This window comes from Melospiza melodia, chromosome 4 (genome assembly GCF_035770615.1).
Source record: "Melospiza melodia melodia isolate bMelMel2 chromosome 4, bMelMel2.pri, whole genome shotgun sequence".
NCBI lineage: Eukaryota > Metazoa > Chordata > Aves > Passeriformes > Passerellidae > Melospiza > Melospiza melodia.
Window position 1 is genome coordinate 54938579 of NC_086197.1, and position 14155 is coordinate 54952733.

Genomic DNA, 14155 nt, shown 5'->3' on the forward strand with positions numbered 1-14155 from the left:
CGGCCTCAGAAAAGCCAGAAATACCGGAAACTACGGGTTGCAGGGACACTGCAGAGGGAGGACCCTTAGGAAAGGCAGAGGGGCTAGCAGAAAGCAGGGCTGGGTGGTGGGGACAGCAGTGTTTTCTCTACCAGAAGCGTCTCTGGACAAAGCAGGTGTAGGCTGAGCTGCAAAGTGGGACAGTAACAGGGCACAGGCCCTTGGGAGAACTGTGCTTAGAAGTCCAAGCTTGTGGGAGGGTGGAAGTTGCAGCATATATTCTGATTTGAAAGTGAGTGTCCTCAGTGAAGGTAATTCCTTTGGAATGTGGCTGCAGAAGGGGCAGTGTCACCTCACCACCACCTGCAGTCCAGACCAGCCTGCTGGGCTGGGGGAGACAAATTAGCAGTCCCTGGTAAAACCTGCCTCTGGTTGCAGGGTAGGTAATTTCCATACACTGAGGGAATCTCCCTGCAACTGAGAAGGATGAGCCACCACCACTGAAGCTGCTTTTTTCAGGTTTGAGAAGACACAGAGGGATCACCCACCCTTAGCTGAAAAAGGCAGAATGGCCCCAAGCCCTCCCACCAGCACAGCAGAGAAGTTTTTGAGAACATGGCTGTTTGGAATTTTTTTAATAAAATGGATTTTTTTTTCTTCAAATATTTGTAACTGAAAAAATAATTCAATTTAAAGATCCATTCTCTCCCCCATTAACTTGTCACTTTTATCCTTTTCCAGTTGAATACTCGCTGTGGATCCGATGCCCCAGCACCATCCGACTGTGATGGTGCTGATCGCCCCTCGCCAGTGGCTGCATAGTGGAAGGGAGAGTGCGTGCTAGTCAAATACACATTACAAACAAGTAGTGGTTACAGCAGAAAGATTCAGGATTACATTCAAGGTAGAGGCAGAACATCAGACTTTGTTTTTCCCAATGGGTGCAAAAATGTATGTCCAGGGGAATACCTCTTCCAACAAAGAACTATTGAACTATTATTCAAAGAAATAATAGTAAGAAAGCAGAGAACTGGGCAAGCCTGCTCTGGGCACTGCTTGGGGAAAAGAGTAACGTTTTCAGGGCTGAGGCACCACCTTCCTCTCTGCCCACAGGCAAGGGGTTAGCACTCACTCTCCTGGCAGAAGCCCCTTGTGCAGAGGGGCTCCCACAGGTCAGCCGGGCTCCTCAGGACATGAGGCTCATGGTTCTGCATCCTCTGGGCTCCTTGAAGCTCTTCAGCCAGTGCAAGTATGTTGGGCAAAGTCAGGGTCATTAAATTCCTACAGTTTCACACCTGATGGTGGATGGGTGAAAGTGAAAGGGAGCTCAGCCTTCCACCAGCAATCTCTGGGAAGGGCTACACTGCTATCAGGCATTGGTATCTCTCTGCCAATCACTGGAGTACCTGGCTCAGGGCAAGGAACCAGGGCTGGGTCAGGCCAGGACTGCAGCTGGAGTCTCCCACCTTCCTCTAGGAACTCATTGCACTTTATTGATAATTTCCTTCTTTATTTAATAGCTGTAGAATTGTAATTATTTGTACCAAAGAAATCACACAGCTGGTTTTTGTGGGAGCTACTGCAACTATGGGCTGAAGAACCTGATTTTGCTTGAGTCTGACAAACAGGCAGCCTCACATTTTGCCCCTAGCATCTCGGAGATCCTCCCACTTCCCCCATACTTTCCTCCTTAGAAACTCCTTGCCTCCTGCCCCCAAAGCTGGGCAGAGCAGGTGAAAGCTCCTTAAGGTGATTGCTAAGTACTCACTGGTCCCAGTGAGCACCTGGGCTGTGCCAGGGAAGAATTCAGGGAGGGCTCAGGAGGATAAAGGGGGTGCTCACCAGACTCTTTTATTCTGATTTTTAGGATGTGACACTGTAGTTTGAGGAATAGAAAGCCTGTGGGGGAGGGGGGAGTGGTGTCCTCCCCAATCCGGACACTGAGGGAGGCAGATAAGAGGCTCCAACTTGCTTACAGCTCAGGGCCAGAGGAGAGAGGAGGGGAAAGAAAGGAAGCTGTCAGCAGGCTCCCCCTGCTAATGATTAGGAAAGTGGCTCCCCATGCAGTTAACAAGCAAAGGGCTCAGGAAAGCTGGAGTATCTCCCAGCTGCAAACAGGCATGACCCCACCCAGCTGCCAGTTCAGTGGCTGAGGGAGAGCACATTGTGCAGGGTTGGCATTCACCTGCCTCACCATGGAGCAGAGGTACCAGCACCCCTGTGGCACAGCCTCTCCCTGGGAAGAGGACCAGGTACCAAAGTTGCATGGAAGAAGCATGGGGCTCACAGCTACCGCTCCCCAGCAAGGAAGCTCTGCAGCCCACCGTGGGGGAAAGGTGGGAACAGCATCCTCAAGGAGATACTGAGAAGGATGGCAGTTCATCCTTCCATTGCCTGAGCAGGTCAGTACCTCAGTCTGGATGACTTCAGAAGCCACAGCTTGCCCCACCTCACTCAGCACGAGCACCCTGGACCCAGCTCAGGGCCAAAGCAGGGACAGCCTTGTGGCGAGGTGGCCACATCCACGTAAGCCACGTCCCACCTGTTCAGCGTGGCTGTGAGTTACTGACACAGGAATTCTAAAGTAACAGCATAAGGGTGAGCCACAGGCCTGGTGCTCCACCACAGAGCCCTGCCCAAGGAATAGCATTGTCGTGGCTCTGAGGTCCTGGGGGCTTGTACACCCAGTCCTCAGCCTGCAGTTGTCCCAAGGCACCAGCCTGGGGCCCCACAGGGACACAGGGCACCGGCTCAAAGTAAGCAGCCATTTACTTTGGAGGGAGGGAGGAGCAGAGGTCAGCTGCCCAATACTTGCTTTCAGGCTCCTCCCCAGCAAGGGGCCCTCACAGTCACTGAGCCAGGACCTGTGCTGTGCCACTCAACACCACTCTTGCAGTCCCACTTCCCCTTCCTTGCCTATGGGGTCCAACATCCATTCCCAGCTGCTGCTTTCCACTGGGGCACGTGTTACAGTGAGGCACCAACACAGTGAAGGCAAAGACAGATTGCACATGGCCCCCAATGATATGTTACTGATTGCCAGCTGTGCCCCTCACCCACTCCCCAGGACACGCCAGGCTGACTGCCCGGGTCCCTGCCCAGGCTGAGTGCCCTGCTCACCTGGGATGTCACGAGTGCTGTGGGAGCTGGGGGCAATGGGCTGTGCCTGACAGCAATTTTAACATATAAGGACCTGATTTTAGCACCTTAAAAACCTGTTTTGCAGCCCAAAGTGAGTGAAGCTAGCGGGCAGGCCTCTGCCAAGCTCAGCAATATTTGGGAAACCAGCTTAGACGTTAGCAGGTTGGTGGGGAGCCTTGGTTCCCTTTGGCTACATTTAGAGAAGGTGCCTGTTCTGCCCAGCTCCTCCCAGCCCTGCGGCAGATCAGACCCTCCCCTGAGAGATGGCAGGTGGTGCAGAGGGCAGCTGCTCTGGGCCCCAGCCAGCCCTCCTGCCTTTGTGTCCTGCTCCAGAGGTAGAATCCATTTCCACAACCGTTAAGACCAACCGTGCTGGGGCAGCACAACCCCCTCTATCTGCCAATCCCAGGAAGGCGCAGAGCGCTGCTTCTGGAAACAGCTCAGGCCCAGTCATGCTCTGTCCCGTGTGAGGGAACAATGTGCTGCCATTGCTCCTGCCTGGAGGAACAGGGGCTGCTGGCTCTGCTCTCACCCCAGCTGGGCCAAGCTGTGTGGAGTGGGCAGGAGGCCACCAGCTCCACAGCTCCTCCTGCCCCCTTCCCCTCCCACCCCAGCAGCCGATCTCCCTGTCCTGGCCCTGCCCACTGCTGGCTTCACGCAGGAAGGACACTGTTAGGGGAGGAGTACAAATACTAGGAGCTCTTTCTTTTTGTTTTTTTTTGGTTGACTGGCCTCTTCCCTCTGCATGCCTGTGCCCTCCCACTCCCGTTCCCTTCAGTCTCTGCTCACAGAATTACAAGCAAGAATCCCAGTGCAGCTGCAGATCATGTCCATCAAGAAAGTCTGTGGAAAAGAGGCTGGGAGCCGTGGTGCTCAGGGGAGCCAGGCTCATGACAGAACCCCCTGGCAGCTCCAGCCAGTCCATGCTGTCCAAGTTAGCCTCAGCCAGATCCAGGGCTATGCCCCCAGACGGCTCGTGAGCAAAGTGCAATTCCGAGGTGTCCATGGGTGAAGGCGGGTGGTCCAGGATGGCCGAGCTGCTCAGCATCTCACTGTGGAGGTCATCGATGAGGGACAGGGGCTCCGGCCCGTCGTGGCCCGCCGTCAGCAGCGGGAGGCCCGTGCTGCTCTCCAGGAAGTCCTCCAGGCGGCCCGGCAGCACCGGCTGCCCCAGGGACACCGGCACCGCCAGCTCCGACGAGTGCTGGCTGCTGGGCGCTGGGGAACACGCCGGGGCCACGGGCGCCTCTTTCCCAGCTGGGGACGACTGATCCTTGAAGTCAGCAGAAATCTCTGGAGAGGGAACAAACAGCCCAGGTAAGGAAAAGTCTGGCTGAACACCAGAAGGATCCCTCCCACCCACCAGGGCTACAGACACCCCCCAGACTAAGCTGTCACTGACCACCAGCTGGGATGAGGAAACATCCCTGTGCCTGTGCTTGCCTCACTATGGGGAGTTTTCAGCCCACCTCCCCAAAATCCCATCTCTGTCCAGTATCTCAGAAGTGATGTGCCTGACTCTGATGCAGCAGAGCTATCAAGAATCACAGAATCGTATTAAGGCCTGACTGACATCTCCCTCAGTGCCTTAATGACTGCTGCCAGTGCTAAAGGCCCTGCAAGGGACACTGGAGAAGAGCGAGGCTATAAGAGACTCTCCCCTCGGTGCTCTGCAATCCCCAGACTCAGACCCAGGGATGGTGGGAAATGCTGGCTTTGTCTCCTCACCTCCACTTTCAATGAGGATATCAAACAGGTCGTCCATCTGCTGGCTGGAACAGCCGTTCTCCTGGGGAGAGCAAGTGCAGGATTAGCTTCCTATTCACCAGGGGAACTTCCACCTCCAGCAACACCCTTGGCTGCTGGCTCTCCTCCCTTGCCCCAGGGATGGGGCTGTTTTTTAGCAAGAGTGAGCACACCATGACATGGCACCATGTAACCTCTGTAACCCAGGCTGTAACTGGCTTGGAAAGTATGGTCAGCAACGGCAGTGAATGGCTTGGGATTTTTTACCTGGGTTCAGCCCAAACCTTCCAGAGGAAGTTCAATGAGAAAGGTGCAGTTGTGTCTCCATTCCCTACCACTGGCTCACATCAAGAAACTAAGTAAATTCACAATGGCAACCTTTCCTCTGCTCTCCAAGGAAACCAGGGAGAGCAACAGCTCTCACCTGGGCCTTTGGCTGTTGCTTCATGGCCTCTTCATAGCCTGGTGGTGGCTCTTTCACTGGGACCGAGGGAACAGGAAGAGGAGGTGGAGGAGTTCCAAAAAGCGGCGTGTGCTGCTGCTGCTCCAGGTCCATCTGGGAGGGGGAAGGTGCAGCAGGAGAGCCAGGCTGTGATGAGGACTGTTTAGAATGAAGGCAGAAGAGGGAATGAATGCAAATCAGGGAAAAGTCTACATTAACTACTGTCTCACAGCTGCTTTGAGAGACCATCACCTCTCCCTGGGAGCACTGCACAGCAGTCTGCACTGCTCTGCCCACAGCAGCCTGCCTCCTCTGACTGCAGGGGAAGAAGACAAATTTCCCCTCGACTCACAGCTGGAAATCTTTAGTTGATTTTTCCAATGCTAAAGCGGCCACACCACAAACCACCTCCTCACTTCTCCTGGATGGGGAGAGCCTCATCTATCCAAGCAGGGGATTCCTGCAGCACTTTGGAGGGAAAGGGCATTTCCCTTGTGTGCTCAGCCTACTCTGTGCAATATATCCAGGGCCTACCCACCTCCCTCTACAGTGCCTGCTTTGGAGGCACAAGCCAGCTTCACTTAGCAGCAAGTTTCACAGCCTGCTGGTGGGTGGAGAGCACCAGAGCCCTCAGCAGCACCAGAGCTCCAAAGGAAACCCCAAGTGTTGCAGGAAGTGGTGCTCATGACTCAGCTTTACCAGATGAATCAGCACATAACTGCCCATAGGAAGGAGGATCAGGCCTTTCTCTCTACAGCAGCTCTGCGTGACCCACACAGAAACTTGCTCCCCCAGAGCAGCAAACCCTGGGCAGCAGCTGAATGCCACTTCCAACACATGTACATATTGATGCCTTTGCCTATCCTGTTTTCCCTGGAAAGCTGCTCATCTGTTCTGTGACCCACAGGTAGAGGAGCAACCCCAGAGCAGCTCTGCTGGGGTCCACTCTTCCTGAGAAGGGCTGGAAACCATGGCACAGGCCATGGGATGTGCTGGGAGGGCACCTTTTTTGACACACTGGGTGGGCTGGTTTACCAGAAGTACCAATTCTCAGCAACTGCTTATGGAAACCGTTGGGGAAGAAAAGCTGCAGGTTTGGAGGTGCTGAGAAAGACAACTTGGTGTAGGCCAGCTGCCCTGTGACCTGCCTTCTGACCCCACAGGGAGGCAAAAGGATTGGAAAAGTCAGTACAGACACCTCTGCAGCACAAAGGCTAAGGAACTCCAAGGAAAAAGGTGCCTTTATTTACCTTCTCCACTTTCTCCAAGGTCTCAAAGCAAACCAAGGCACTGACCCTTTGCAAAGTACATTTCTCACTCTAAATATGCTAGAAATCACTTCTGTCTTCATACCCTTTCCAGGAACTGACTCAGAAATGATCCTCCAAGCTCTTAAAAACTCTTAAATCATCTTTCTGTACTTTATCTTAATTACAGTTTAGAGAGACAGCTAAGCAGGCTAGAAAGGGTTGAGATGTACAGCATAGCCTCTTTACAGCCAGCACCTGGAGAGGGTTAAAGGCAGAGGTGCTCTCTTTCCTGAAGCAGTATAACACTTCACAAAGTGGTGATTAACTGGCATGCTCAGGGCAGGAGAATGGAAATGACAGCATGCTCAGCAGTAGCAGAGACTAAAAGGTCACAGCCTTTCTACCCCTCCGAGCTCACAGCAGCAGCCACACCGTCCACACCACCCTCTCTCCATGCAGCAGCCACCTCTTCTGTTCAGCAGCAGTCCTTCAAGAATCTGGAACACTCCTGTGAATCAAGGCTGCCCACTCCAGCCCCTCGCTGTTTTTACTCCACAGACAACACCCACTGGAATGTGGTACATTTGCACCCACTGCCTGTGGCTACAAACGCTGGCAGCAGGCAAAGAAAACCAAGGGAGAAAAGGGAGCAGGCAGTGAACTACCTTAGATTGGTTTGGTCCTCTGGGTGGCTGCTGCTGCTGCTGCTGCTGCTGCTGCTGCTGCTGCTGCTGCTGTTGTGTGGGCTGCTGAGGGGTGTCTGCAGGTACCTGACACGGCAGTTGGCTGGAAGTTTTAGCGGGTGATGATTGTACACTCTGGAAAGAAAAGGGTATCCATAACAGGTTATTCCCCAGACTTGACACTGACACAGGGCTTAGGCTTCTTACAGGATTTATAAGTTTGTTTTTTCCCCACTCTTTATTAAATTCCATCCTTCTCTTTCCCTGAGCAGAGAAATCAGACCAGATGCAATTGAGAGTCCTAAGGGAGGAGGTAGTACCAGCCTAAATCCCTGGGCTACCTATGACACGCCTCAAGGACTGCCAGACCTGACAGGAGCTGTGCCCTTGTGGAGCAGTGGTGGAGCTCAGGTGAGATTCTCGCTGCCGACATCTCACCTGCTATGCAGCAAACGTAGCCTGCTCCGTGCCTGTCACTAATGGCAGACACTGCCACTTGCTCTGCAGAAAGTGCAAGAAATGTATCAGCAGAGAATGAAAATTATCCTTGATGTCATGGAAGGTGCTGAGGTTTGACTTATGCCATCAAACTTGGGCATATTTATCCCTTCCTGGAAGGAACACTCGAACACTTCTGTTAAGTGCTGAGCTCATGCCAGCAGGGGATTCGTAAATCATCTCTGATGAAAGACGCTGTTAACACTGAAATACTGACATGCATTAAAACAAAGAGCAGCCAAAAAGCAAACAGTCTGCTCCCAGGGTCTGATTTCACCTCTTGGTAGATAAGATGACCCATCTATCACTCCAACTACGATCTCTACAGTTAAGGACAAGAGGTGAAATACACTCTGCTCATTTTACTACCACAGGCATAGTTGTTAAAAAACAGTGAACTGTGGCAACAAACCCTTATAGTCCAAGCCCAAGGTCCTGCCTGACAAAAGGCAGAACCATGTGTTTGGAAGAATGCTGAACAGCCTGTGATGCACAGAGCCAATCGTGCATTGCCGTACACAGCTCATCATAGTCAAATTCCAGTCTTTTTGCCAAAGATCTGCTTACACTGCTCTGTTTTACAAAGCCATGATCTACCAACCACTGCAGTGAGCAACTCGGCCCTTTCAGTATCTACTGAATTTCCACCCCTGAGGCCATCCTATGGTGACCTGAGTGGGACGAGGAGAGAGGAACCCAACCTCAGATGGGATCTGACCCCTGCCTACCTGCAGGGGTGGGCAGCTGCTCCCTGCCATCCCGTGGGGAGAGAGGCCCTGCCTCTCGGCGCTCTGCTTGGTCACGGTGAGGACAATGTGGGTCCCTGTGGAGTCAGTGATGAGGGTGGGGGGAGGGGTGCCCTTGACGAGGGCGCTCCCTTGCTGGCCAAGGATAAGCTGCGGGCTGTGGGACTGGCACGGCGGCTCCGCCTCCTCCTGCTTCACCAGCACGGCTTTCTTTGGCACTGCGCTTGGCTTGGAAGTGTCCATTTGGCTAGCGCTTGGTGCGGGGCTGAACTGCTCTGTTTGGCCACTGGATTGCTTCGCACACTGGCAACTCAGGAAACCGTTTTCACTCTTGACCTGGGCGCCAAACGCTCCTGGCTTGGAGGCGAGGGCTGTTCCTTCTCCCGCAGCTGCTGGGGCTGGCTGGGACTGCTGGGAGCGCTTCTCCTGCTCCAGCTGCAGCCTAAGCATCTCCACCAGCTGCTGCTTCTGTTTCAGCATGCGGGTGAGTTCCTCAATCTGCTTGTCCTTCTCCTGCAGCATCTGGTCTTTGTCCCTAACTTCTGCATCTCTGCTGTTACCAGCACCACACCACTCTGACTTGGGTGCCACATTTATGCTGCAGGAAGTGGACTTGGAGCTTTCTTCCTTCACCAAGAACTGCACTGGAGATGTCTGCAAGGTGAGCTGGGTCAGAGGTGAAGTCACCATCTCTCCAAAGGTATCTCCAGTGCCCGAGTTTTCATCCCCCGTACTCATTTGCGAGCGCTCGGAAGGAGTTGGAGAAACAGGAGGAGTTGAGCCTGTGCTCCCAAACTTCATCACGCCGCCACCAGTAACTGTGGCCACAACTACTTCTGCTGGTGCAATGCCAGTGGTGACCAGGGCTGGGCCTGTGCTCAGCCTGGCAGTTGGGAAGGCCACCACCACCTCAGCAGCTTTAGGGAGGACGGCTGCTGTGCTGGGCTTGGGAGTGGGGGTCGTTTGGCCGCCTGCACTGTTCTGCTCTTGGTAAGCTCGGAGACGCTCAATCAGGTCCGTCTTTGTGCCCGAGACAGGCAAGGCCCTCAGCTTTAGCTCCTGCTTCAGCTCTGCTACCTGGTAAGGGCGGGGGAAAGAGGGCAATATTAAGAGAACTCCTAACTGAACAACTATCAGTTAGATATCAGCAGCAACATCGTTCAGTACTGCCCACTGACAATGGCAGAAAGGGTCTGTTCAGCTTCACAGGACATTTACCTTCATCTCATCCAGGTTGGCAGGGAGAGGGCCAGGCTTGCCCACTGCAGCGTTACTGTTTTGTCTACTCAGCCCACCTGAACCAGAAGATACTGAAGGTGTGCTGCTGACTGTGGCAGAGAGATTGCGTACGGCAGGGGCACCGGCACCACTCTGCTGCTCTCCTGGAGGCCTGCAGGAAAAGAAAGAACACAGACATCAAAACCACGGCAGAAAGACACCAGAGGCCCTCAGTGTCCACAAACATACACATTCAGAAACATCTGGGTCACTAGTGCTGCCCTAGACTCTGAAGCACACCAATGCTCTCAACTATATCCATGCTCCTTGCTGTGCCAACTGACTCACTTCAGCTGCTTTTGTCCAATTCATCTTGCACCAGCTCTTTTTGAGGCCCTCTGGAACCTACAAGGCTGAATGTGTCACACTGTCACACCCAGAGGCCACCCCTCACACGCAGAACACCAGGTCTCTGCTAAAAGTGCTGCTAAGTGACCTGCCCCTGCAGACCCATACTTAGGTGGGGCTGGCAGGATGGTCTGATAGTTGTAGTGCTGCTGCTGCTGGTTGAGGATCTGAAGCTGGAGAAAGAGCTGCTGTTGCTGCAGTATTTTGGCATAGGATGAATCCATGGGAGGAGCTCCCTTGTCCTGCTTTTGGTCCGGGGGGATATACTGATGATACTTTAGCTTCTTGACTTTCGGCTTCAACTCCTTGGCTTTTTTACTGCGCTGAGACTTCTCACTAGCAGACTTGGGCTGGCTTTGCTATTTAGAAAAAAAGGAGGAAGCAAGTCAGAAAGGAAACACTGATATAATGTAATACTCCATGTAAACCAGAACACACACTGGGATTTTAATTTTGAAGTTTTCTAGTTTGTTCACCTCAGGGTCTTTCCATGCTTCTCTAAATGAGACATTACAGACATGGACTGGCAGCAGCTTATGCTGCACCATAATGCAGGTCACCTTTCCCAGCACATCAGATCATTTGCTCATCCAGTGCAGACTCATTGACTCTAATTACAGATAACACTGATCGTTTCAAAACATTTTGCATTCAGCATCCGTTTTATAGAAGGTGAATACACCATGGAACAGAAAACCCCATTAAATATGTTACAATTAGTGTCGGAGGAAGACACTAGTGAGAAATGTTTCCTCCCTTTGCATCTGTTAATCTAATACTTCCAACTCCAAACCTGCTTAAAAGTAACCTTCTTATCTTCCTTCAGACTACAACAATAAAGACATCAGCCAAAATAGTACCTTAATGAGTGTTGGTGGGGGCTTGGCAGCAGTAAGAGCCACTCCATTGGTAAGACTAGGGGGCAGAAGAGGTGGAGGTGGCAGTGGTGGAGGTGGCTGCTCAGGTAGGAAAAGAGTTTCACTGGAGTCTGCACTAATCTGCAACTGGGATGAACCCTGCAGGGACAGAAAAAAGCATAATGAATACACACAAAAGGAGGGAAATACTTTAACAGGGTGCAGGAAGTGTTCACTTAGGAAGCAGCATGGCCTTCAAATTTTTAATCGGATGCCTTTAATGCACCGCTTTAGTTGTCCCTGAGAAGCAGTACAACTTCTTAGGGCAGAAAAGGAATCAAAATCCAACAGCTGTACCTCCTCCCAGCATTTCCTGCTGGGATCAGTTGCACATGGGCTGTATCACCAAGCAATGGCTGCCCAGTTCCTCACAAGGCACCACCATGAGGGTTTGTGAACAACCAGAGGAGGACGTAACTGACACCACACGGAGCCAAGACCCCTTGTGAAATCTCACAGACTGTATCTCTAAGGGAAGCCTCAGTCTCACTTTCTGGGCTCCTCTGCCACAAATCAGCATGAATCTCCAGGGCACTGCAGGAGGCCTGCACATTCTCACCTGAGCTAGTGATGTGCCAGTGGTGCTAGGGAGAGGCTCACAAATCCGGGAGTCCATCGGCGATGGCACAGAGCCTTGGGACTCATGGCTGGCTGGCTGTTCTGGGGAGAGGGCATCACTGCTGTCCTCATCAAAGGAGGAGTTGTCTGCAACCTTTGGGTAGTTCACCTGTCCAACTGAAAACACAAACATCAACTGTGGTCTATAAAGTGGAATAAGAAATTACTCGGCTTGACACTAGGTGTTTCACAACGACAATGATGGCACGGAGAGCTGTGCTTAAAGCACCAGCTAAAAATGAGAGAACAGAGTCCAAACTGGATCAGGTTTAAGTGTTTACATTCACTGTCAGTACAATAAAGTGATGTGGACTGGGGTGAACCATTTCCCTGACTTCCAAGCCTGGCAAGATCAGTGAGTGTAAGAAGAGATTTCAGGTCTGCCCAAACCCAGCTCAGTGGCATGGCTTATTTCATTATCATCTGGTTCCAAAGAAGAAGACTGGACAGTATAAGATTGAATAATGGCTTTTTTGGTGTTCACCCTGTATGTTAGGAGGTAGAATCTCTTGGATTCTTCTGTCTTGGAAGACAGAATCCCAAACTGTCCTCTAGTGTTACAAGCAATAAGGGCTATGGTTTAAGTGATGGCCCTGGCTGCTATTAGCATTTCAGTCCATCTACGTGCCCAGTAGATAAATTCAAATGAGTGTACACTTGTAATATACTAAAGTTTTTTTAAGCTACATTTTCTCAAATTAATCCTGCTAAGCAGGGGAACACTGTCATTTGACCTCACCTAAAATCAAGAGGAATTCAGAGATTTTTGCTTTGTCAGAAGGAAGCCACATCTCCTATGCTTCAGTTCACAAGTTCACCTTTCCTCAACTACTTCTTGTTCAATAGTGAAGCCAGGCTCTCTCACAACACTGTCCTTTTCCTTTTTTATGGAAAGTATTCCATCTTGCTCACAGTTGTGTCCCATTTGTCTTTACAGTAGCTGTGCGTGTTTGAGGGGATGAATAACCACAGACACACAGACTGCTCAGTCTGGGGAGACAGGAAAGAGCACTGCTCAGGCAGTGGGAAGGCTATTCCTCAGCATTCCTCTCAGCCCTTGGAATGGCACTGGCATGATTTACATCTGTTCTGGTTTATTTTTAAAGGGCTCGAATCCTCTGAAGTTTTTGAGTTCACAGACATCTTTTGTTTCATCACACCTGTTTACATTCTGTCTCCCCTCCTGATCTAAGTCAGTGGGTTCTCCCTGACCAACATTGTTGACATGTTATACTGAGAGAGGGATTTTAAGGAGACAATCTATGGAATACAATCTTCAACAGCCTTTCAAGTCTTTATGGTATACAACTGCTTTCATATTGTTCTGGAATGTCCACATTCCCTATAATTTAATGTCTCCATAGCATTATCTGGGCCAGAGGGAGATCTTTTCTGAATCCTTGGGCTGAAAGCCTGTGATTCAGGGCCAGGAAAATGAGACCAGCCATGGGGTTACACTCTCTTAGACATGCAGGTGAATTGATAGGTAATCACAGCACATCTGGGAAATGCCCTCCACAAAGATCCTCCTCTGACCTTACCAATAATAGCTTCCTTCAGGCTCGACTCTACAGGCAAGATGTTCTTCTCCACCAGCTCCATGGGCCCTGGCCTCTGTGCTATCTTCTCATTGAGGTCATCTGCCAGTCTGGCTCTCTTCAGCTTCAGCTGCTTAGCCTGCAAGGAGGGTTCAGCTGAGGTCTCTGTTTGGGGCAAAGTAAATAAAATAGCATCAATCCAACAATGGTCAACCCATGCCCTTCAGCAGTATTTAAATTCTATTCAGAAAGGCAACTGTAGATAACAGTGGGTAACTGTACAGAAAAATAGTTGATAGATAACAACAGGTAACTATGCACTACAAAGATATTACAGATGTTATGTATATTTAGGTTGTAAAGATAACTACAGCAGCCCTTTTGACAAATTCACTGTTCTCAAACTGATGTCACCCAATTCTCATTCAACCTTTCCCCCTAGTTGTGCCCCAAGCTTGGTGCTCAGCAGCAGCATAGCACTCCCTCTCTGAAACTGAGGTTTGTTATTAATCAGATCAAATCTGCCTCAATCCCTCTTGGACTTTTTACAGTGTCTTCCCTTAGCAGAAAAGCAATCCATGGTCATTCTATTTCATTGTTGCTCACCTATACAAAACTGCACAACTTGAATTTACACAACAGATTTTTCTGAGAATAATTCTGAGCAAGCAGAGTTGAATCCCTCTCAAGGAATCATGCACCAGGCATGATCATCTGCCCATTCCCAAGTGGAAGGAAGCTTTGGAGGTCAGAGGCAAAGCAGAAAGCTGTTAAAAAGGTAGTTACAATAAAGTTTATTGTTGATGTTTTCAGGTTCAGCACTTGCCATACCTTCCAGAATGTGCATCCTAACCAGCTCTGATCTCTCGGGCCGGGAGCGGATTTTGCGTTTCAGATAGTCCTCTGTCTGCAGCAAAAACAGAGAAACAAGAACCCCCTTCAGCTGACTGGACACAGGAGTGAGGGACTCT

General features: G+C 51.1%; 1 protein-coding gene across 1 annotated transcript in view; it reads right to left on the minus strand.

The window, feature by feature from the left end:
* Positions 1-599: 599 nt before the first annotated feature.
* The window catches only part of MRTFA (myocardin related transcription factor A), a 48774-nt gene continuing 35218 nt past the window's right edge, over positions 600-14155 (minus strand). Inside the window, exons 4-14 of the mRNA XM_063154593.1 lie at positions 14016-14091; positions 13188-13349; positions 11588-11763; positions 10972-11127; positions 10220-10470; positions 9704-9875; positions 8468-9562; positions 7224-7376; positions 5291-5467; positions 4849-4909; positions 600-4413 (exon numbers count right to left, since the gene is read on the minus strand). Coding sequence (XP_063010663.1) covers positions 3914-4413; positions 4849-4909; positions 5291-5467; positions 7224-7376; positions 8468-9562; positions 9704-9875; positions 10220-10470; positions 10972-11127; positions 11588-11763; positions 13188-13349; positions 14016-14091 — 2979 coding nt within the window. The 3' untranslated portion in view covers positions 600-3913. The remainder of the gene's footprint in view (positions 4414-4848; positions 4910-5290; positions 5468-7223; positions 7377-8467; positions 9563-9703; positions 9876-10219; positions 10471-10971; positions 11128-11587; positions 11764-13187; positions 13350-14015; positions 14092-14155) is intronic.